At 41.4% G+C, this 23,057-nt stretch overlaps 1 protein-coding gene across 2 annotated transcripts in view; it reads right to left on the bottom strand.

Moving 5' to 3' along the window:
- VPS26A (VPS26 retromer complex component A) overlaps window positions 1–17,245 on the bottom strand; it is a 28,610-nt gene extending 11,365 nt beyond the window's left edge. The window contains exons 1-6 of one of the 2 annotated variants that reach the window (XM_080643261.1): window positions 17,079–17,245; window positions 11,206–11,355; window positions 5,464–5,539; window positions 4,348–4,504; window positions 3,565–3,729; window positions 273–379 (exon numbers count right to left, since the gene is read on the bottom strand). In XM_080643261.1, the coding sequence (XP_080499387.1) occupies window positions 273–379; window positions 3,565–3,729; window positions 4,348–4,504; window positions 5,464–5,539; window positions 11,206–11,355; window positions 17,079–17,081 (658 nt within the window). In that variant the 5' untranslated portion in view covers window positions 17,082–17,245. The remainder of the gene's footprint in view (window positions 1–272; window positions 380–3,564; window positions 3,730–4,347; window positions 4,505–5,463; window positions 5,540–11,205; window positions 11,356–17,078) is intronic. The other variant, XM_080643262.1, reaches the window with a different exon arrangement.
- Window positions 17,246–23,057: the final 5,812 nt, after the last annotated feature.

Here is a 23,057-nt window from a genome sequence, read left to right as displayed (position 1 = left end):
ACTCTCTCTAAAAATCAATGGAAAACATCCTCAGGCGAGGATTAACAATAATTAATGAATTAGTTAATTAGTTAAAATGTATCCCCCATAGATAAGGGGGAACTACTGTATTCAAAAATCAAATTAAAAACAACATAAATGAGTGACTTACTGCCAGCAATATTAAGTTATCAAAGTTAATATCTAATATGAATTTTATGTTCAAATAATATTTTAAGATTTTAAAATTTCAACTAAACAGGAATTTTCATTCAAATACTCTTTCAACTTACCAATTCCTGTGATCTCTTTTTTGATCAGTTGTAACTCCATGTGTTGGATTTTTATTCTTACTAATAAGAAGTAAATTTTTCCAACAATCACATCCTTTAAATGATACCTTTGGAGAAAGAATATATCTCACTTATACCAAATATTTAAAAAACAAAGAAAAAGAGTAAAATAAGTCCTGAAAGGCTTTATTAGACATCTTTAGATTAATAGCTATGTAAGAATACCATTTTGACTATTCATATTGTTTAATGTTCCTCTTTTTCAAAAAGGCATTAATCATTTTACAGTGTGCGCTGCTTAATGATGGGGAAATGTTCTAAGAAACGCATCATTAGGGGCCTCTTGTGCAAACATCATAGGGTGCACTACACAAACCTAGATGGTATAGCCTACTACACACTAAGGTTTATGGTAATATCACTGTTGTATATGAGGTGTGTTGCTGACCAAAATGTTATGCAGCACATAACTGTACTATAAAAATAAGGAATCAAACTTTTACTTGACTTTAATACATTTCAAAAGGAAGAATTAGCCTGATTATTGTTCCTTACCCAGAGGTTAACTTAGTTTCCAAAGAACTTAAGCATGGAAAACTAAGATTCTTAAGCTTGAAATATTAATTTGGTGTATGAAGATGTTTTTGAACAAAAACTGTACACAAGAGTTTAGTGTCATTGTTACTTTGAGTGCTAGAATAGTGTAGCTAACAAATCACCTGGCCTCAAAGAGAAACTCCCTAGTTGAGTTTATTGCTGCAATATCTAATATTCAAAGATCTTTCGCCCTAACCAGTTTGGCTCAGTGGATAGAGCGTCAGCCTGCTGACTCAAGGGTCTCAGGTTTTTTTTTTTTGTTTTGTTTTTTTTTATATATTTTATTGATATTTTACAGAGAGGAAGGGAGAGGGATAGAGAGCCAGAAACATCGATGAGAGAGAAACATCGATCAGCTGCCTCCTGCACACCTCCCACTGGGGACGCGCCCGCAACCAAGGCACGTGCCCCCGACCGGAATCGAACCCGGGACCCCCCAGTCCGCAGGCCGACGCTCTATCCACTGAGCCAAACCGGTTTCGGCGGGTCTCAGGTTTGATTCTGGTCAATGGCATGTACCTTGGTTGCGGGCACATACCTTAGGGAGTGTGCAGGAGGCAGCTGATCGACGTTTCTATCTCATCAATGTTTCTAACTATCCCTCTCCCTTCCTCTCTGTAAAAAATCAATAAAATACATTTTTTTAAAAAAAGAAAGATCTTTCTCAAGTACCTTGAAATGAAGTGGTAATAAACTGGGAATTCCTACAATACCCAGAGGTCTTTATAAGCCTTCTCCCAAATAATATTCCAAGAGTTAACTAATGCAATTATGTCAGTCTGAAGGGAGGCTCCCAGTGACAAGTTTTTAGGTCCTAAACTAAATTTTATCAACAATATAATTTAAGACTCTGAAGGATATATATCACATTTTCAGTGATAAAAACTGGGGAGTGGCCCTAGCTGGTTTGGCTCAGTGGATAAAATATCAGCCTGTGGACTGAAGGGTCCCAAGTTCGATTCCAGGTCAGGGCACATGCCCAGGTTGCAAGCTCAATCCTTAGTAGGGGTTGTGCAGGAGGCAACCAATCAATGATTCTCTCTCATCATTGATGTTTCTCTCTCTCCCTCTCCCTTCCTCTCTAAAATCAATAAAAACATTTTTTTTAAAAAAAGAAGGAACACTCTAGTAATACACATACATGGTCAATTGATTGCCAATAAAGTTGCAAAGACAATCCTTTAAAAAAAAAACTGGGGAGTGACAACTAATAAAAATCATGTGAGAAAAGAGTGTGCAGGAAGGAGATAAAAGAGTGTATATATCCATTTCTTCTACAAATAAACTTTAATGAAAAAAATAGGGGGAAACCTATAAATTAGATTTAAGAGTCAACCAACCAAATTCAATGTTTTGATGCACTGGATATGAACAAATCTTGTTTGAATACTGATTTGAACAAACCCTGCATGAGACAATTTACGGCAATGTGAACACTGACTGGGTATGTGAAGATATTAATGAATTATTAGTATTTTTTAGATATAAGAGTATAGTTACATTAAAAAATGATAATTTTTTAAAATCTACCTTTTCTTTTTTTTTATTTCAGAGAGGGAGAGAAACATCAATGATGAGAGAGAATCATTGATCAGCTGCCTCCTGCACGCCCCCTACTGGGGATCGAGCCTGCAACCCCAAGCATGTGCCCTCGACCAGAATTGAACCTAGGACCCTTCAATCCACAGGCCAATGCTCTATCCACTGAGCCAAACCAGCCAGGGCGATACATAATTTTTATGGGTGAAATTTAATGTCTGGAATATGCTGCTATATAATCTAATGGGAGTGTGAGGCTGAATACAGTCAAAACAAATCTGAATAGTTGGAGCTGGGCAATGGGTACATGAGGATTCATTATACTGTTCAGATACTTTGGTATGTGTTTTAAAATTTCCATCATAAAGCTTAAAAAGGCATTAACTATAAGAGCCCAGCCCTAGCAGGTTTGGCTCAGTGGATAGAGCGTCAGCCTGCAGACTCAAGTGTCCTGGGTTCGATTCCAACCAAGGGCACATGCCCGGCTTTCGGGCTCAATCCCTAGTAGGGGCGTGCAGGAGGCAGCCAATCAATGATTCTCATCATTGATGTTTCTATTTCTCTCTCTCCCTTCCTCTCTGAAATCAGTAAAAATATATATATTTTAAAAAGAGCCCATTTCTATAAAAATACAACATATATAAACATATACACCTCTCCCTTTTACATGGAAGAATATGAGAATATATTAATTGTGGTTAAATGGTAAAAGTGAAAATTTGTGGTATTTTTATTTCCTTTGACTTTCCCACATTATCAAAATTTTCAATAATGGCAATGTATTTATTGTTTATGTTGTCTGAAAAAAATGTATTTTTGTTTAGTTTTAAAAAGATGACCAGGCTAAAGTGATGTCGGGCCAGTAAAATAAATTTTTAGACATAAGGTTTAGCTGCCTTCTGAGATCATAAGATGCTCTATAGAAAACGACCAAGTGGAAATTTATTAGGAATAGAATATGAAAGACACTTGCACTGAGTAAGAAGCCAGAACAAACTCCTACTAAAGTTTATTTCAGCTCAGAGTTTCTGTTGGTCTGTTAACAGCAGATTAATGTCAATTCTACACTCATTTTGACTAATTTACAAAAACCTGAAAAGCTTACTTCTTAATTTTCCCTGAACATTTAAGCTATCTGTTTGTGAAAGGTACTTACTTTGATTTATTATATTCAAATTCTATGTGTAAACAATCTTCAATGCCCACTTCCATCTTAATAGAGTTGTTAACATCAGGGTAGGTAGCAAGCTGGTGAACAATAAGATCATATTCTTTTACCAAGTCTGTCAGTCTTCTTACTATTGTCACTTTAAGAAAATACCTATAAAGTTAATAGAAAAGTCAAGTTAAATCTCCTATGATAAGTTTCAGTGTTTTAAAAAACCAAACATTAACTGTTTACTCAGCTTTCTCCTTGCTAGACCTCTTTTGGGATCAACTTCATTTACTTCATGAAGGAGTTCTAATTTTTAAATAAATGCCCCACCATGAAAAACAAAACAAAACACAACAGTTCAATTTTAAGACTAGTGTACATACTTTTTAGAAAAATTTGGAGTGCTAGCATCAAGCCTACTGAAGGAAATCTCTCTAGACTACTCCTTAATCATACAGTAAATGAGATCTGTTGGGAAACTAATGGATTTAGAGGGTAATCCATTTACACAACAAATAAAGTACCTAAGGAACAATTCATATAAAGGAAGTATATGACTAAGACTTCTCATAATGGGGTTCTCTAAATCTATAATGATAGAAGGCTCTTATTATCTCAGAAGATTAGCATTAGCCAGACAAAACAAAATATTTGACAAAATTTCTAAAAACCTTAAGTCTTCCAGTCCAGAATTATAACAGAAGTTCTAGTAAGACATTCAGCAGCAACCATTATTTTGTAGTTTTGACTCTGTCTACAGTTCCTAATACACCTAATTCATACCTCAAGCGGACATTGGCACCGATGTAAGATTCATATGGCTTTTCAACTTGCATAAATTCAAAATCGTAACTTCTGCTCTGGGTCAATTCTCCAGGTAAGGCTAGTTCTTTCACTAGGTTTACAAATTCGTGAGTATTACTCTTGTCATTGAAAAGTTCTAAGAAATTTTAAAAAGCAAAAGACCAATTATATTTAGTATCATTTCATTAAAACCCAAACTTCTACCTCCAAAGCAAATAAAAATAAATTCATTCCTTTAATGTAATGAGGATTTTCCCAATATGAAGCTAACTTAAGACAAATTTCCAGCAATTATTTGAACTTCCTCCCTTCGAGGCAAAAAGTGTTTTATTCTTTTGCTTTGTTAGGCAAATTGATAAATCTATAATATACAAAAAACTAAAATCAACTATCAGTTAATTACTATAATTTGCTCCTCAAGTATAATCTCATCTAGAATAGGTAATGTGAATAAGCACCCATCCATTCCAATTTTGATACTTTAAAAATATACAATAAAACTTAGATTTAAAACCTAGCTATGTATACAGTATTATAAAGACCTATTTCCTTTCCTGAATCTGCAGCACCAAAAATTTATAGTTATACTGCTAAATCAAGAATGTCTCTAAAATACATGTATGGAAATGTACACAAGTTGATCTAGGTCAATAAGAAACTACATCTTTCCTTTCACACGAAATTTTCTGTTGACAGATGAGTGGCTACAGGCACACACTAGATTAGGAAGACAAATGGCATGGGTAATTAGAAAGTGATGGATGAAGGTGACATAACTGTGAGTAAAGCTGGTGAAAAAAAAAATTGAGGCAGATGGAAATTTCAATGAGTCAAATAATTTAGCTGAATTAATTTTCAAGGCTGGTAGGTTACATAACTCCTTTCATGTTTAGTAATTAATTTTAACCATAAAAGCAGGATGAGTCAAACAATTCAAAGAAACATGACTTAATGTTTATAAAATAATTCCTTTTATTATACAAAATCAATTCCTTCTACAAAGCTAAACTCTAATTCAATTATTTAAGTGCTAAATCCAATCCTCTTCAAACTCAGTTATCAAAGAGAAAAAAGTAATACTATTTTACAACTCACCAATTTGACCTACAAATTCAATTCTAATTCCTTGGTGTTCTAGCCTCTTTCCAGGTTGCTTAAAGGCTAGGTTTACCTGCCAAAACATGAAATTGTAAGAGATGTTAATCCTTTGAGTGGGCCTACCAGTTGATTCCTTCCAGATGAAAGCAATGTGTAAGAATTTCAGGTATTTATTTCTGAAGTTCGAGAGACCACCAAATACCTAAATCATGATGACTACAGAACATAGAACTTACTCAGATACAATCACTAATTAACCTATTACTTACACATACCCTTAGAATATCTGCTTTTTAAGGAAGGAATCCTTCTTTTATCTGGAGAACTATAAATATTTAATCAAAAAAGGGAGAAAACTTTCAACTATTCAAATGTGTTTTCTAGTCAAATAGTTATACAATCCTACAACAAAAGCATTTTAATGTAAGGTAATCAGTAATTCCAAGAATTGACCTAAAAGATCACTTTCAGCTTTTTGTAACCAAGATTATCTTGTCACTAGAGGCCCGGTGCACGGGATTCATGCATTGGTGGGGGCACGGCCTGCAGGGATTGCCCGCTGTGGGAGTGCCGCTCACCCTGGTCAGCCAAGCGGCTGTGGACCTGCCCTCTGAGCAGCTGCTCCCTGATCTAGCATCTTTGTGGAGCCAGAGCACTCGCCTCTCCAGGGGACCTGGTCAGGGCTGGGCCCAGGGACAATAGCACTGAGAGGCGGTGGAGTAGGCCTCAGTTCTGCGGCAGCCATGAACCCGCCTCCAAGCCTCCAGGGTCAGCTCCATGAGCCCAGAGGCAGCGCTGCACGGCCTTCAGGCATCCAGAGGAGGCAGCAGGGAGAGGGAAGGAGGAGCCTGGGGCAAGGAGGTGACGATGGCAGCTCCGGTTCCTGCCCATCGGCCCAGGGTTTGCAGTGGGAGCAGCCGCTCATCCCAGTCAGCCGAGCAGCACTCCCACTGTGGCAGTGCACTGACCATCTGGGGGCAGCTCCTGCTTTGAGCGTCTGCCCCCTGGTGGTCAGTGTGTGTCATAACGACTGGTCGAGCAGTCATTCTGGTCATTCCGCCATTTGGTCACTGGGCTTTTATTATATAGGATAATTCCTAACCTTAAAAGCAATGCTTCTGTTCTGTGTGTGCTACTCATCTTAAAAACATACTAGTAATGTCTAAAGATTTAAATTTTGATTATGATTTGTCTTACATACTTATGAGGTAAAATATATAATCTCAAAATCCCTGAATTCATATCTGCTAAATGAAAATCTTAATTTTTTTTCACAATTGGAACACATTTTTAATAGTTTTATTATTTGCTATATGTCACTAGCCTAAGTTCATACCAACACATGCCCAATTCTGGAACAGGTTATACTTTTCATTCTATTAAAAATCTTAATTTGACAAAATATCTGTAAAGTACACGCATATTAAAATAAAATTCCAAATGTTTAAGGATTAGCTAATAAAAACAACATATTCTTTACTATAGAAGATATTGGTAATGTGACTCTTTAATGTTTTCCCAACAATGCTTCTCAAAAGATAATGGAAATCGAGGACCAATTAAAAAAAAAAAGAGGTCCAATTACTTATTATAAACTATATAAATTAAAATAATCACTCTTCTGTATCTTTCATATTTGTAACCAGGATGAGTTAGTTACTTGCCTTCCAAATTAATATCTCAGAAAAATAATAATTAAATTGTGGTACATCATGTAATGAAATATTATTAAAGTTTAAAAATAATATGGTCAAAGAATTTTTAATGATGTGGGAAGATGTGCATGATATGTTACATGAAGGAAGCATGGTCAAACTGTATACAATTATAATGCCAATTATATTTTTTAAAACTATAGCAAACATTCTCTTAACAGCAGCTACTTTTGGATTATGAGTAATTTTGTTTTCTTCTTGGTAGTTCTCCAGGGTTTTTTCCCGTGTGTGTGTGTGTGTGTGTGTGTGTGTGTGTGTGTGTGTGTCTGGGACCCCTCACCCCTTACCACCCGCCTACAGCAGACGCAGGAGAGACTCCCACCACCACCGCTATGCTCACCAGCCGTGACCCCATGATCCACAGGGGGAGCGCACTGACCACCAGGGGGCAGCTCCTGTGTTGAGCGCCATGGGGTGATCAGTGCCTGACCGCCAGGGGAAGGGACAGAGAGGTTGGCTGTTCCCGCTCACTCACCGGCCCCGCCCCTGCCGCAGGTGGCCATCAGGCAATCAGAACCTGCCAGCCGGGGAAAGAGACCACGAGGTGGTCAGTGCCTCATAGTGACTGGTTCAGCAGTCATTCTGGTCATTCTGCCATTAAGGTCAATTTGCATATTACTCTTTTATTACATAGGATAGAGGCCTGGTGCACAGGTGGGAGCCCCGGATCAGGGTGGGGGGGACCTGCTGGGGGGCAGGGCCAGCCTGGACGAGGGGCCGCTGGGGATTTGCAGGCTGGCCCCTCCCCCAGCGGGGACCCCCAACCCGATCGGTTGCATGGCCGGCCTGCAAACCGCCCGCGGCCCCTCACCCAGGCCAACCATGCCCCCGATCAGGGTGGGGGATCCCCACTGGGGGTGGGGCCAGCCTGGGTGAAGGGCCACAGGTGGTTTGCAGGCTGGCCACGCCCCTAATTGGGGTGGGGAGGTCCCCGCTGCAGGGCAGGGCCGGCCTGGGCTCGGGGCCGCTGAGGGTTTGCAGGCCGGCCCCACTCCCCAATCAGGCTGAGTTTGCTGGCACAGTGGACATCATAGCAACCGGTCGTTCCGGCGTTACGGTCGCTGGCTTTTTACATATATAGATTTTAAGCCTAATTCAAGCTACTGAGGAATCTGAAGAATCCCAGAATAGGAAAGCATAATTAAGTATAATGGTTTATAAGCTATTCTGCAATGGAGCATAGAAAAATAAGTGAAATTATGATGGTGAACTGGGCTAAAGAATTTTAACACCAACTCAGTGATACTTTTGTAACATTTATTATAATTTCAAACTGACAGAAAAGTTGCAAGAACAGCACGAGGAAATCTCACATAACCTTTACTCAGACCCATCAGATGTGCTTATATTTGGTCCCATATGCTTTATCATCTTCCCTATATGTACACATACGAATGCATACATACATACTTTTCTTTATAACCAAGAATAAATTGGAGACATCATGCCCCTCTACCCCAAAATGCTTCATGTGTACCTGCTAAGAAAATGGACTTTCTCTTACTTAATCACAGTACAATTATCAAAACCAGGAAAGTTTAACATTCCATAGTCTATATTCAAATTCCATCAACTGTCCTAATAATGTACTTTATATCCTTTTTTCCTGCTAGCCAGGCTCCAATCCAGTTTCACACATTACATATGGTTACCAGAGGCCCGATGCACGAAGATTCATGCAAGAATGGGCCTTCCTTCCCCCGGCTGCCGGCATCGCCTTCGCTCCAGCCCAGAGCCGCCTTTCCACCTTCCCATGCCACCCAGAGGCCCGGAGCAGCTGGGGCGGTGCGGAATGCCTGCATCGTCGCCATGGCGATGACACAAGTGTCTCGCCCCCGGCCGCTCTGCGCCTGCATATGCAAATTAACCCTCCATCTTTGTTGGGTTAATTTGCATACTCACTCCTGATTGGCTGGTGGGCATTGCGAAGGTATGGTCAATTTGCACCTTTTTTATTAGTGTAGATGTCTCTCAGTCTCCTTTAATCTAGAACATTCCTCAGTCATTGCCTTTCCTGACCTTCATGTTTTTTAAGAATACAGGTCAGTTACCATATACATTCGTCCCTCAATTTAGGCTTGTTTGATGTTTTATCAGACTCAGCTTTTACATTTTTGGCAAGAACACCACAGAAGTGAAGTTGTGTCCTCAGTGTATCTTATTAGGAAGCACATGATGCCAGTTTATTCTAATACTGGTGATGTTAACTATGATCACTTGGTCAAGGTAACCCTCCAAGTTTCTCCAATTTAAAGTAACTATTTTCCTTTTGCTCTGAGTAAGTAATCACAGTAGACCAGGGGTCCTCAAACTACGGCCCACGGGCCACATGTGGCCCACCAAGGACATTTATCTGGCCTGTCGGGTGCCGCTGCCTGTCCTGCTTAGCAGCCGACTCATCCCAGGCCCGCAGTGCACATAGGAATTTGTTCATAGTTTTTTTTTAAACTATAGTCCGGCCCTCCAACGGTCTGAGGGACAGTGAACTGGCCCCGTTTAAAAAGTTTGAGGACCCCTGCAGTAGACAAACTTAATGTATATATATGTATGTGTGTGTGCATATATATACATATATATATAAGCCTAAACGACTGTTCGACCAGTAGCTATGCTGCGCACTGACCACCAGGGGGCAGACACTCCGACCGGTAGGTTAGCTTGCTGCTGGGATACGGCTGATCGGGACTGGGCGATTCCCAGTCAGGGCATATGCCCAGGTTGATGGTTGGGTCCCTGGTCGGGGTGCAGGAGCCAACCAATGTTTCTCCCTCAGATTGAGGTTTCTCTATCTCTCCCTCTCCCTTTCTCTCTCTCTAAAATCAATAAAAAAATGTTTTTTTTAAAAAGGAAATAATCTTATCCTACAAAATTTTGGAGAAAAATTTATATATATAGACGTCTGTATTACCAAAGATATGGTGACACATTGTAAGCCATATGAAAAAATAAAATGAGAGAAAAAAAAAAAAAAAAAGAAAAACTACTTAAATATCCAAAAATAGGAAAAAAGTGCCCGGCTGGCATGGCTCAGTGGTTGAGCATCAACCTATGAACCAGGAGGTCACGATCAATTCCCGGTCAGGCCATATGCCCAGGTTATGAGCTCGATCCCCAGTGTGGGGCATGCAGGAGGCAGCCAATCAATGATTATCTCTCATCATTGATGTTTCTATCTCTCTCTCCCTCTCCTTTACTCTTTGAAATCAATAAAAACATATTAAAAAGAAAAAAAGTATGCTTAATATACTATATATACATAAATGTTAATTAACGCAGAGACTAGGAAGAAGCACACTCAAATTTTAACAGTGAATTCTTTCCAGATGATAGCATTATAGTTATTTTATTTTCCAAATTGTTTAATATGTCTATATTACTTTAATAAGCAGGAAAGAAAAACCTCTCATATTTTATACTAAAAAAAAACTATTTCAAGTGTTTTATGGCTTGACTTTGTCTACGGTATTACCATTCCTAAGTATCACAGACTAATGACTATTGATTCCCTAAGGTGTAAGAATCCTATACATAAAAAAAATCTTATACATCACTTGATAAGGAAAAGGAAAGTGAAACTTTATAGAAGGTATTATAAATGTATCTGACTATGCAGAGACACATTCCAAACATACTCCTCCACAGGGTACCAAGAACTGAGAGATACAATGGTAGTAGTACAGAGAGATAAGCTACAAAGAATGAGAAAGAAACATTTAGGAAGGTATACTAGGGAATTATCCTTAATCTCTATAACTCAACCAATTTTGCATGGATTGCTGCCCCACTGGAGAAACTGTCAGAAGCAGATAGTCACAAACACAAAATTTTGCACACAATTTAATTTAAACTCTGTCCCTGTAACTCTTCTAGTTTAAGAATCTTTCCTGTAAATGTTCTAATAAAGCAAGGTTTTTTAGCTGACGCTCCGAAAAAAGAACTCCATCTCTAAAAGATCATTCACATTTAGAAACAGCAGATACCACTTTGATGACTAATTCTAGCATCCTACAAACAAACGATTTACCTTTCCTGAAACAGATTCCCCATCATAGAAAAGATAGTGTTTTTCTACTTTGCCATCTTCAGTTTTCATTTCCGCCATTTTCCTGGTCTCCCCATCATTAAGGACAACATCAATCTCACAAATGGGACCAAAAAAGCCGCCAAGAAAACTCTGAAATAAAAGAAATATGCTCATAATGACCATGTTTTGACAGTTGCTATGTTTTATAATTCAAATTTAATTACCTATGACCTACAGTTAAAGAGACTGTAAATCTATGAATTCATAGGAAATAAGAATTTAAATTTAACACAACAATGTAAATACTGTTAATATTGTACACTAAAAAATTTAAGATAAATTCATGTTAAATTTTTTACAATAAAAAGACAAAAACTACACAAATTTAAACATGCTATAATTTCGATCATTTACATACAAAACCACTATAAATAATCAAAATACATATACCAGAAATCTAAAAATCTGGATTGAAAAGTTATCTTTAGTTATACTTCTATAAGGTTCTTTCATTATAACAGAACCCATAAATCCAAATTACTTGTACAAATCCAGTGAGTTATTATGGTGTACTACTTTCTGTAAAATCTACTGCTATATAAGACTGAGCAAGAAGTGTTACATTGTGTAAGCCCTTGGAATAAAACTGGGTCTAATGGAAGAGAGATATTAAATTTCTGTGAACTTTTCCAAAGAAAATGTATAAGCCTTGTTCTGTAAATCCTGAATATGACAGACTATAAGAGACAAAGATCAATTGCTTTTGATTGCCAAAGCATACTAGTAATACAAAATCCATTAGTAACTCCAATAATCAGATTTAGTTGTGGATTATTTTTGTCATTTACAAAAGCTAGTTTTCTATTCTTTTAAAAAATTTACAGAGAACAATCTCCTATCCTGTTGTCCTATATCCCTTTTTACTCTGCCCTAACATCCAGAGTGATCTCTTAAAAACATAAATCTGATCATCATTCTGTTTAAAATCCTTTAGTGTGCTGGTGATAGTATAAATGGGAACACCTATTTAAAAAATAGGTGGCATTATCTGGTAAAGCTAAACATATCCCATGACCCACCAATTACACCCCTAGGTATCTACCCAAACAGAAACTCTTATATACATGAACCAGGAGACAGTATAAGAATGTTCACAACCATCGCTGTTCACAATAGCCCCAAATAGTTAACAATCCAAATATACATTAACAAGAGAATGGATACATAGATTTTAGTCTCTATTCATACAGTGAGCAATGGAATGAGATACAGCCACAAACAAGCATGAATCTCACACATATAATGTCAAGTGAAAGAGGCCAGACACAAAAAGAATACACACTGTATGATTCCATTTATTAAGTCAAAAAAATGTAACACCCATTATAGTTCTATAAGTCAGGAACTGGTTGGAGAAAGCACAAAGAGAACTTCTGGGTGCTGCTAGTCGTGTTCTGTTTGTTTTTAGCTGAGCGCTTTATACACAGGTATGTTCACTTTGTGAAAATTCATCCAGCTATACACATATTTGTGCACTTTTATATAGCTAATGTTTACTTCAGTGAAATTTTTTAAAATATATTTTTATTGATTTCAGATAGGAGGGGAGAGGGAGAGGTAGAAACATCAATAAGAATCATTCACTGGCTGCCTCCTGCACGCCCCCCCCTACGGGGGATTGAGCCCGCAATCTGGGCATGTGCTCTGACCAGGGAATCTAACCATGACCTCCTGGTTCATAGGTCCATGCTCAACCACTAAGACACACTGGCTAGGCTGAAATGTTATTTTACTTACACACACACACACACACACACACACACACACACACACACACTATTTCCTAACATGGCCTACATATTATTTGGCTCTATCCATCTCTCCAGCCACACATACCTCAACCAATCCAAGTTCATCAAATTTGCCACTCTCCTCCTTGACCTAGATCAAGTATCCTTAACCTAACTAATTCATCTTTTCAGTCTCAGTTTGACTCATGTCCATAAAGAGGCTTTCCCTAACTTCCTAATCAAAATTGGATTCTCCAAATTTAGATCTCACAACACCTACTTTTGATTATTCTGTACTTTTTCTTACTGTGTTGTTAGCTCATGTGAGAGGGGGTTTTTATCTACTTTCTTCACGCTGTATCCCCGATGCCATGTTGTTAGCTAACATGAGTTGGGATTTTTATCTGCTTTCTTAAAAAAAAAAAAAAGTTTTATTCATTTTTTAGAGAGAGAAGGGAGAGGGAGAGGTAGAGAAACATGGGTGTGACAGATAAACATGGATCAGCTGCTTCCTGCAGGCCCCCTTCTGGGGATCCAGCCTGAAACCCAGGCATGTGCCCTGACAGGGAACTGAGGCGACGACACCCAACCAACTGAGCCACACCAGCCAGGGCTCCTAGTTAGCTTTTACATATATTTCTTTTATTGATTTCAGAGAGGGAGAGACAGATAGAAACATCAATGATGAGAGAGAACCATTGATTGCACGTCCCCTACTGGGGGATCGAGCCTGAAACCCAGGCATGTGCCATTGGCAGGAATAAAACCTGGGACCCTTCAGTCTACAGGCCGACACTCTATCCACTGAGCCAAACCAGCTAGGGCTCCTAGTTAGCTTTTAATACCCGAAGTTTTAAATTCAAAACTTGCTCAAAATAGTGTATTTTCCCCAAAGCGCTACAGATATGAGAATGTACAGCAGCTCAGTATCAGTCATCTGATATTTACTAATTATGAACAATGTTATGAACAATGTGTAAAAGCACTGAGCTGGGGTGTGCGTAGGGAGTGTGGGTGAGAGAGAGAGAGAGAGAGAGGGAGAGAGGGAGGGAGGGAGGGAGAGAGAGGAGCAATTATGAAAGGGTAGAAGACAATGGCCTCATCTGAGTTATAACATAGAAGCAGGACAATAACATTTAATTTTCTCATTCCCCCTTAGTATTTCCCCAGAGCTGCTTTCAGAAAAATTAATTTGAAAACTATAAAAACTATCTTATAAATAGGAAATAAAATGGTAACATTTTTTCCACATACATATATTTAACACATAGAGCTGAACTTTGAATTTGAAGGCTGATATCAAAAGATCAAGTAATCAAAAATAAAATATCAAAATTGCCACTAATTAAAATGCAAAATAGACTTGTCTTATAAAACTTCCAAATTAATAACATTATAATTAAACAATAAGTATTATTTTGACACAATACATAAAAATTAAAAATATGTAGAAACTATGTCATCCTTTATTTCCTGTATGCATTACGTATTTCATAATTAAAAATTAAAAAGTAGACTTAATTTTCAACACAATCAAAAAACTAAGATTGGGAGAGATCAAAAGATATTTTAAAAGCCCAGTATTGCACTGCATTTCAACAGGTTGAAAAATAAAACTACAACACTTTTAACAAGGTTTAATTAATGATGCCATGAGAATTTAGCACTGGGTTAACATCCAGTTTTTTTACACTAGGATATATAAAAAATTAATTAGTCTTACTAAAAGCCTCCAGAAAATTGTGGATGTCTTACATTTAACAAGTAGACAACAGAGAGAAAAAATATCTTTTTTTCTAAAAGGAGTTGAAAGATTTATTTCAAGGTGTGCATCTTTTGTTATTTCAAACAAAAAGTCACAAAATTAAAATCTTTCAGCCTTGGATGGTTGGAGGGTCACCATCCCGTACACCAAAAGGTTTTGTGTTCTATCCCCAGTCAGGGTGAGTACAGGATAACCTATTGATGTTTCTCTCTCTCTCTCTCTTTCTCTCTCCCATGGTCTCTCTCTCTAAAATCAATAAAAACATATCCTCAGGTGAAGATTTAAAATATCTAAAAAATAAAATATTTTATTCACTCAAAATCAAATTAAAAAATACTTCTCCCAATATATAAAGAGGAAACAAACTACAGAATTGTCAGAATGGTGAAGACCTGAGAAGAAAAGGGAATAAAAATTGTAATAAGGATTAGGATACATTAATATACACTTCTGAAATTACAGAAGGCAGTTTTGAGATCTTTAAAGTGAGAGACTACTCAATTCTTTTGGAAAAGTTATCTTCAAGCAAACATTTAGAATATGAGAATTTTAGGAGCAATACTAGGCACTTAATATAAGTGAAAACTCATAGATAGCCTTTAAATAACTAAACTGCAATATATGACAATTAAAACATTATAAGAAATTGTTTTTTTGTTTTTAGGCCTAAACCTTGTATCACTGGCTTTAAAGATTGTTGATATAATTTGTAAATCCACTATTATTACCATCTAGCAAAATTACATGTAGCTATACTAAAAACCAAACTTTTTAGCTCTCACTGAAGAAATTTCACTAGGTCCAGTGGATGTAAAGAAATGCAACTCAAGGTGAGTGGAAAGGAGGCTCTCAAAATTTATTCATTTATCCCATACACAGCAATGAAACAGCAAATTTTCATACATATGTGCCCATTTCAAGGTTATAAAGCCTTAGAATTTAGTTTGACGACTAACTTGAAAATAAAAATAAATTGCTCATGAACATAATTCAAAAGCTTATTAGAAGTAACCATTTTAAATGTAAGCAAAGAGGAGGGCCTTTTAAGTTTTCTTTGCAAATTATGTTCAATTAAAGACGACTTCCCTAACACCTGACTAGGCAAGGTCCCCAACACTTCCTTCTTAGTATTTATCACAACTGTAATTCCCACGTTAAACAAATAATTACACAAACGTGTATTTCCCTCTAGACTGTACGCTACAAGAGGGCAAGGGCTGTCTTAGTCTTGCTCACGGCTCCCGGGCAAACCTAATTATTTGTTGAAAGAAAGGGGAAAAGGTTCCAAGTTTAAGAATGAACATGTCCATCTTTACTTGTATTTTTTTATTCAAAGTAACTTTAAAAAATATACCTAGGTTGGTCTTTTGCCAAAGTGTCATGCAGTTTACTGAACCGCTGAGCTTTGGGAAAACAGGTAGTATTAGGAGAACACACAGTAGGCGCTCAACAACATGCTTGCTAAATGAAATGAATAAACTAATACTACCATATAATGAGCCAGATGAGATCAAATCCAGAGACTGCCAACACACACAAAGTTAAACGCCATCGTGCCCACGCTAATGCTTCCCACTGTGTTTGGAGTACTCTGATTTTCTTCCCCTTACTCCCTAGCCATTTCAACATCCCAGAGCGTTACATTTCTAGAAATGGCTTGGGGAAGGAAATGAAAGCCAGTGCTTAAACCCGCGGGCTTTAACGTCCTTTGCGTTAGAGACGCCCCCCATTCCAACGCCCTTTTCTTTTTCTCTCTCATTCTACAAGTGTCAACATCAACCAGAACTAGGGTCAAGAAATCTCAGAATGTCACCATACCCAGGTTTAAAAAAACCACGGAGTTAGAGTCATCAAGCTAGTGACACTCTGGAAAAGATTGACCACGTCCTCTCCCCCCGAGTCCAGAACTAGGGGACTCAAGTGCCACCCCACGTGAAAGAAACCGAAGCTGCCAGGGAAGAGCGGAGGGGCTGGCTACCTTGGAAGGGGAGGCGGCGGCGAGTCCCCGCCGAGGCGGGGTCCGAGGACCCAGCCAGGGCCCCCACAGCCGACCGAGGAACGAGGGCTGAGGCTCAGACATGGCCGGGAGAGAGCGCCGCCGCCCGCAGGTGCTAGGGCCACGCCAAGGGTAGGAAGAGACCACGTCGCCCGCCCTTCCCAGACCCCGCCGTGGCCCGACGGGCCTAACCCGGCTTCCCGCCCCGCTAGCCTGCCGTTCCCCGCGGCTCCTCCCGCGACACCGGGCCCGCGGTTGACCGTCCCACCGCGCACTTCCGAGCTAGGGCTGGCGGCAAGCGCGCGGGGCGCCGCGTACTCACCATTGTCAGCGCCGCGCCGCCGCGTCCCCCGCGCTCCACTCTTTTTCCCTCAGGAGAACTCCCAGACCCGCACTCCGTCACGTGACCCCAGACCGCCGACTGCACGTGACCCCTTCCTTCCTCCCCTCCCTCTGCACCGACTTCCTACTTGTCTCTCGCCCCGCCCTACCGGCCAGGGTGTGTGGTGCGAGAAAGGCCGCTTGGGGGCGGGGCTTCGCGCTCCACCCTACGGCGGAGGGGGCGGGTCCTGAGTTGTCGTAAAGTGGGCGGGGCCTGCGCGGCCGGAGGTTCCCCAGGTCCCCGTCGCGCTCCTCTCCGTCGTGTGACGGTCGGTTGCTGACCGGCTTCTTTTCCCCCACCGGTTCCTCTTCCCTGTTTGAGTAGCTGGGAAAGGAGGGAAGTTGGAAGGGTTTGTTCGGGAGGCGCCGTCAGCCGGTGGGTTACCGGCCCCCGAGGGGAAGGGAAGCTGTTACTCGAGGTCCTGCTACCTCAGGCCTCGCAAGAGACGTGCTCTTTAATCCAGAGATGAGGCATTCTTCCAACTTTCTCGAACTCTCTACCCAGCTCTCTCTCCCTCTGAAAACTTACTGGTTTTGCGTACTTGTTAACTTTGTTGCCTCTGAAGAGACGACCAATGGAAAAAAATGTTAAGAGTACCATATACGTTGCTTCCTGAAGTACACGGACCGTGGAGGGCTCTCGTCAGTGGTACCGCCTTGCCATTCCGTGAGTGGGAAAGCCTTCCTAAGAAGCCCGCTGGTGCCGCCCCAGCTGGTTTGGCTCAGTGGGTAGAGCACAGGCCTGTGGACTGAAGGGTCTCAGGTTCGATCCCGGACCCCCTGGTGGGGGGCTTGCAGGAGTCAGCCAATCAATGCTTCTCATCATTGATGTTTCTGTCTTTCCCACTTCTTTCCTCTCTGGAAACCACTGAAAATATATATGTATTTTAAAGTCCGATGATGCTAAAGAGTACTCTGACATTAGCCTCAGCCTAATCACTGCAGGGTAAGCCTGGAGGACCTCCAGACGATGGAATACTGTTTTAGGATTTCAAAACTTCGCATTTAACCACCACACACAACAGTAATCCATCATAACAAAACAAAATCAAGTTTGTGAAGCAGGGCCATAAAGCAAGACACAAGTTTGAGAAGCTTGAAATTAGAGTATGGCTACTAACCACTATAGCATTAAACTAGAAATAACAAAAAGATAGCTAGAAAATCCACAAATATTTGGAAACTCAGCAACATAATTCTAAACCCCTGTGTCAAGAAGACATAAGTGGAACTTTAAAAATAGTTTCAACTAGCCGAAACCGGTTTGGCTCAGTGGATAGAGCATCGGCCTGCGGACTGAAGGGTCCCGGGTTCGATTCCGGTCAAGGGCATGTACCTTGATTGCGGGCACATCCCCATTGGGAGGTGTGCAGGAGGCAGCTGATCGATGTTTCTCTCTCATCGATGTTTCTAGCTCTCTATCCCTCTCCCTTCCTCTCTGTAAAAAAATCAATAAAATATATTTAAAAAAAATAGTTTCAACTAAATGAAAATACAACATAATGATTTATGGGATGCAGCTGAAGTAGTATTAGAGGGAGATCCATAGCTTTAAATGAGCATAGTTGTAAAGAAGAAAGATGTAAAATCAGCAATGTAAGTTCACATCAGGAAGCTTTTAAAAAGCATATTAGCATGGGGAGGGAGCAAGGGCTATATGGGAACCGCACTTCCTGCTTAATTTTGCTGTGAAAACTGCTGTAAAAAATAAAGTCTATTAAATATAAAGCCCTCACAAATATGATCAAGTGATCTTCGATAAAGGTGCCATGGTGACTCAATGAGAAAGGACAGTCTCTTCAACAAATAGTGTTGGGGCCGGGCGGGTATGGCTCAGTGGTTCAGTGTGGACCCATGAATCAAGAATTCATCAGTTCAGTCACCAGTGAGGGCAAATGCCTGGGTTGCAGGCTCAGTCCCCATAAGTGGGGCGTGCAGGAGGCAGCCCATCGATGTCTTTCACGGATGTTTCTATCTCTCCCTTTCTCTCTAAAATCAATAAAAACATACTTAAAAACAAATAGTGCTGGGAAAACTAGATATCCACATGTAAAAGAATGAATTTGGACCCTACTCTTACATCATATACAAAAGTAATCCAAAATAGAGTAAAGACCTAAACATAAGCCCTAAAACTATAAACCACCTAGAAGAAAAGATGAGGAAAATCATCACATTGGACTTGGCAGTGATCTCTTGAATATGAAACTAAAAACACAGGCAATAAAACCAAAGATAGACAAATGGAACTACATCAAATAATGTGTGCATCAAAGGATAAACAGAGTGAAAAGGTAACCTATGGAATGGGAGAAAATATTTGTAAATCATATATCTGATGCGGGTTTCCAGAACATATAAAGAACTCCTGCAATTCGATAACAAAACATCAAATAATCTGACAAAACAAAGAACTTGAATAGGCATTTCTCCAAAGATGATACACAAATGTCCAACAACTGAAAAGATTTTTAACATCACTAATCATCAAAGCAATGCAAATAAAATCCACAAGATATCACCTCACACCCATTAGGTTGATTACTATTTTTAAAAAAGTGTTATATCCTATATAATAAAAGCCTAATAAGCAAATCAACCAAATGGCAGGCGGAATGATCAGTGGAACAACTGGTCGCTATGATGCACACCAACCACCAGGGGGCAGATAATCAATGCAGGAGCTGCCCCCAGCCCACAGGCCCCAGGCCAGCCAATGCGGTTGCCCCATGGAGGTGACCAGTGGCACTGGCAGGGGCAGGGTGAGTGAGTGGGCGGTGCCAGGCCGGTCAAGGTGGGTGCCAGTGGGGGCTCCCAGATCACCCCACTGGTTGCCCCACAGATCAGCCCTGATTGCCGGCCAGGCCTAGGGACCTTACCCGTGCAAAAATTTTGTGCACCGGGCCTCTAGTATATAATAAATAGAATTCAGGGGTCCTCAAACTTTTTAAACAGGGGACCAGTTCACTGTCCCTCAGACCATTGGAGGGCCGGACTATAGTTTAAAAAAAACCAAAACTATGAACAAATTCCTATGCGCACTGCGGGCTCGGGACAAGTCGGCTGCTAAGCAGGACAGGCAGCGGCACCCGGCGGGCCAGATAAATGTCCTCTGTGGGCCGCATGTGGCCAACGGGCCGTAGTTTGAGGACCCCTGAAATAGATAAAATGTGAAATGAAACAAGTACAGAGCCCTTTTATCTAAGACTGTAAAGGAAACAAGGATAAATCAAGGAAAAAGAATGTTTCATGTTTTCCCCTTCTTAGATTGTGTCTGTTATAGCAGTCTCTGTCAAGTAACTGAGAGTATTTGCTGGAGCCAGATGTTTGCATTCAGGGATCCTTACATTCATTCATGAAACATACATTTATTGAGTGCACATTAAAAGTTGGGTGTTGCGCCGAAACCGGTTTGGCTCAGTGGATAGAGCGTCGGCCTGCGGACTCAAGGGTCCCAGGTTCGATTCCGGTCAAGGGCATGTACCTTGGTTGCGGGCACATCCCCAGTGGGAGGTGTGCAGGAGGAAGCTGATCAATGTTTCTCTCTCATCGATGTTTCTGGCTCTCTATCCCTCTCCCTTCCTCTCTGTAAAATATCAATAAAAATAAAAAATAAAATAAAAAAAGTCAGGTGTTGTAGGCTGTGCAGATAGAGCCATTTAGTGATGATGATGATGATAATGTTCTTGCCCCCAAGGAACTTAAATTTTAGTGTAGGAAATGGTCAAGAGACAAGTAATTAAATAAATATATTCAGCTGGGAAAAAGCACTAAAAAGAAATAGATCTGGGGACATGATGGGTTGAAAAGAGTTGTTTTTAGGTAGGTGGTAGGAAAGTGACATTTAAACAAATCTGAAAGGATGAGTCACCTATTAGAAGAACTGAAGGAAGAAGTCCAGTTCTTCCTGAACTGCTCATGTACAGGTCCTGAACTAGGAAAAGGCCTGGCTCTTTCCAGGAATGGAAAGACAGTGTAACTGAAGCCTGCTGAATAACAAGGACAGTTAAGTAACACCGAAGGAGGAGCAATTAGAGAACAGCTGAGTACAAGGAGGTCCATAGATGTTGCTCTCTTACTTACCTCCAGATTCAGGAGGATTGTTGGGTCAGAATTTTAAAGCAACACATTCTGATGTTGCCTGAGTATCTCTTCATAACCATGAGAACTGTTATTGTCCATCCTCATTCCAACAAAGCGTTTGTTTATGCCCTTTGAATATAGGCTGTCTTCCTACCAGACTTAGGGAAGGTGGTACAAGCTACTGACACCTCTTAGACCAACCGTAACACCTAAAATTCAGTAAGCCCACAATAAATATTTTACTTTGTTTTTTAATTAGAGCTATAGACCTAATTGGAGATCAACTAGTCTAACTTTTTTGTTTTATTAGAATTAAGATGATGTCCTGACTCCCAGTACAGTTTTTTTCTAACTCTATGAGACTGCCCACTTGACATCCTATCTAATAAAGAGGGAATATGCTAATTAACCATCACTCCATCACAAAGATGGCTGCACCCACAGCTGAGGCCAAGTTCCCATAAGGAGCCTTAATAAGCAATCAGCAGGGACCTGAGGCTACACCCTCCCCCGCCCCCGTGGGGCTTGACAGGGGACCTCAGGCCACCTTCCACATCCGGCAGGGCTTGACAGGGGACCTCAAGGTGCGCTTCCCGTCCTGGTTCTGGGCTAAGGGACATCAGGCTGCTCCCCTCGCCCCAGTGCCAGGCCGGGGGACCTCAGGCCTCGCTCCCCACAAGGTGGGGCTTGACAGGGAACTTCAGGCCGCACCCCCCACCCCGGCACCAGGACAGAGGACCTCAGGCCGCACCCCCCACCCTAGCACCGAGCCAGGGGACCTGAGGCTGCGCCCCCCTGCCGATGGGGCTTGACAGGGGACCTCAAAGTGCACCCCCAGTGCTGGGTCAGAGGAACTCAGGCTATGCTCCCTGCCCAGGGGGGACCTGAGGCTGCACCCCCCTGCCGATGGGGCTTGACAGGGGACCTGAGGCTGTTCCCCACTCCCGGTGCCGGGCCGGGGGACCTGAGGCTGCATGCCCCCCACCCCCACCTGGCAGGGCTTGACGGGGTACCTCAGGCCATGCCCCCCACCCAGCGGGGCTTGACAGGGGATCTCAGGCCATGTCCTACACCTGGTGGGGCTTGACGGGGGACCTCAAGGCACGCCCCCCCCCACCTCAGTCTGGGCTGGGGGACCTCAGGCCATGCCCCCTGTCCTGGCGCCGGGCCAGGGGACCTGAGGCTATGTTCCCTGCCTGGCGGGGCTTGACAAGGGTGGGACTAGCCAGGTCTGGATCTCTCCCAATGAGGCGGGGGAGGGGGGGGGCGGCCGGGTCTGGGTCTCACAAGATTTTGAGGCGCATGTAGGTGGGCAGGGACTTGACTCTGGGTCCCATGGTGTGCCCCAGATTCTGACAGGAGGAAGGTTTTCATATACATTTTACTAATTTTCTTTCATCTCTGACACTTCTATTATAGAGAAAGGGCAAATAGCAATATTAAATTGTTTCCTCTAATCCCCTTTTAATGTGCATGAATTTCGTGCACTGGGCCACTAGTCCTATCTAATAAAGAGGGAATATGCTAATTAACCATCACTCCATCACAAAGATGGCTGCACCCACAGCTGAGGCCAAGTTCCCATAAGGAGCCTTAACAAGCAATCAGCAGGGACCTGAGGCTATGCCCTCCTCCACCCCTGTGGGGCTTGACAGGGGACCTCAAGGTGCGCTTCCCATCCTGGTGCTGGGCTAGGGGACCTCAGGCTGCTCCCCCTGCCCCAGCGCCAGGCCAGGGGACCTCAGGCCGCGCCCCCCACCTGGCAGGGCTTGACAGGGGACCTCAGGCCACACCCCCCACCCAGCGGGGCTTGATGGGGGACCTCAAGGTGCACTTC

This window comes from Plecotus auritus (genome assembly GCF_963455305.1).
Source record: "Plecotus auritus genome assembly, chromosome: 9".
In the NCBI taxonomy this organism is placed as follows: Eukaryota; Metazoa; Chordata; class Mammalia; order Chiroptera; family Vespertilionidae; genus Plecotus; species Plecotus auritus.
This window is presented reverse-complemented; position numbering and strand designations above follow the sequence as displayed.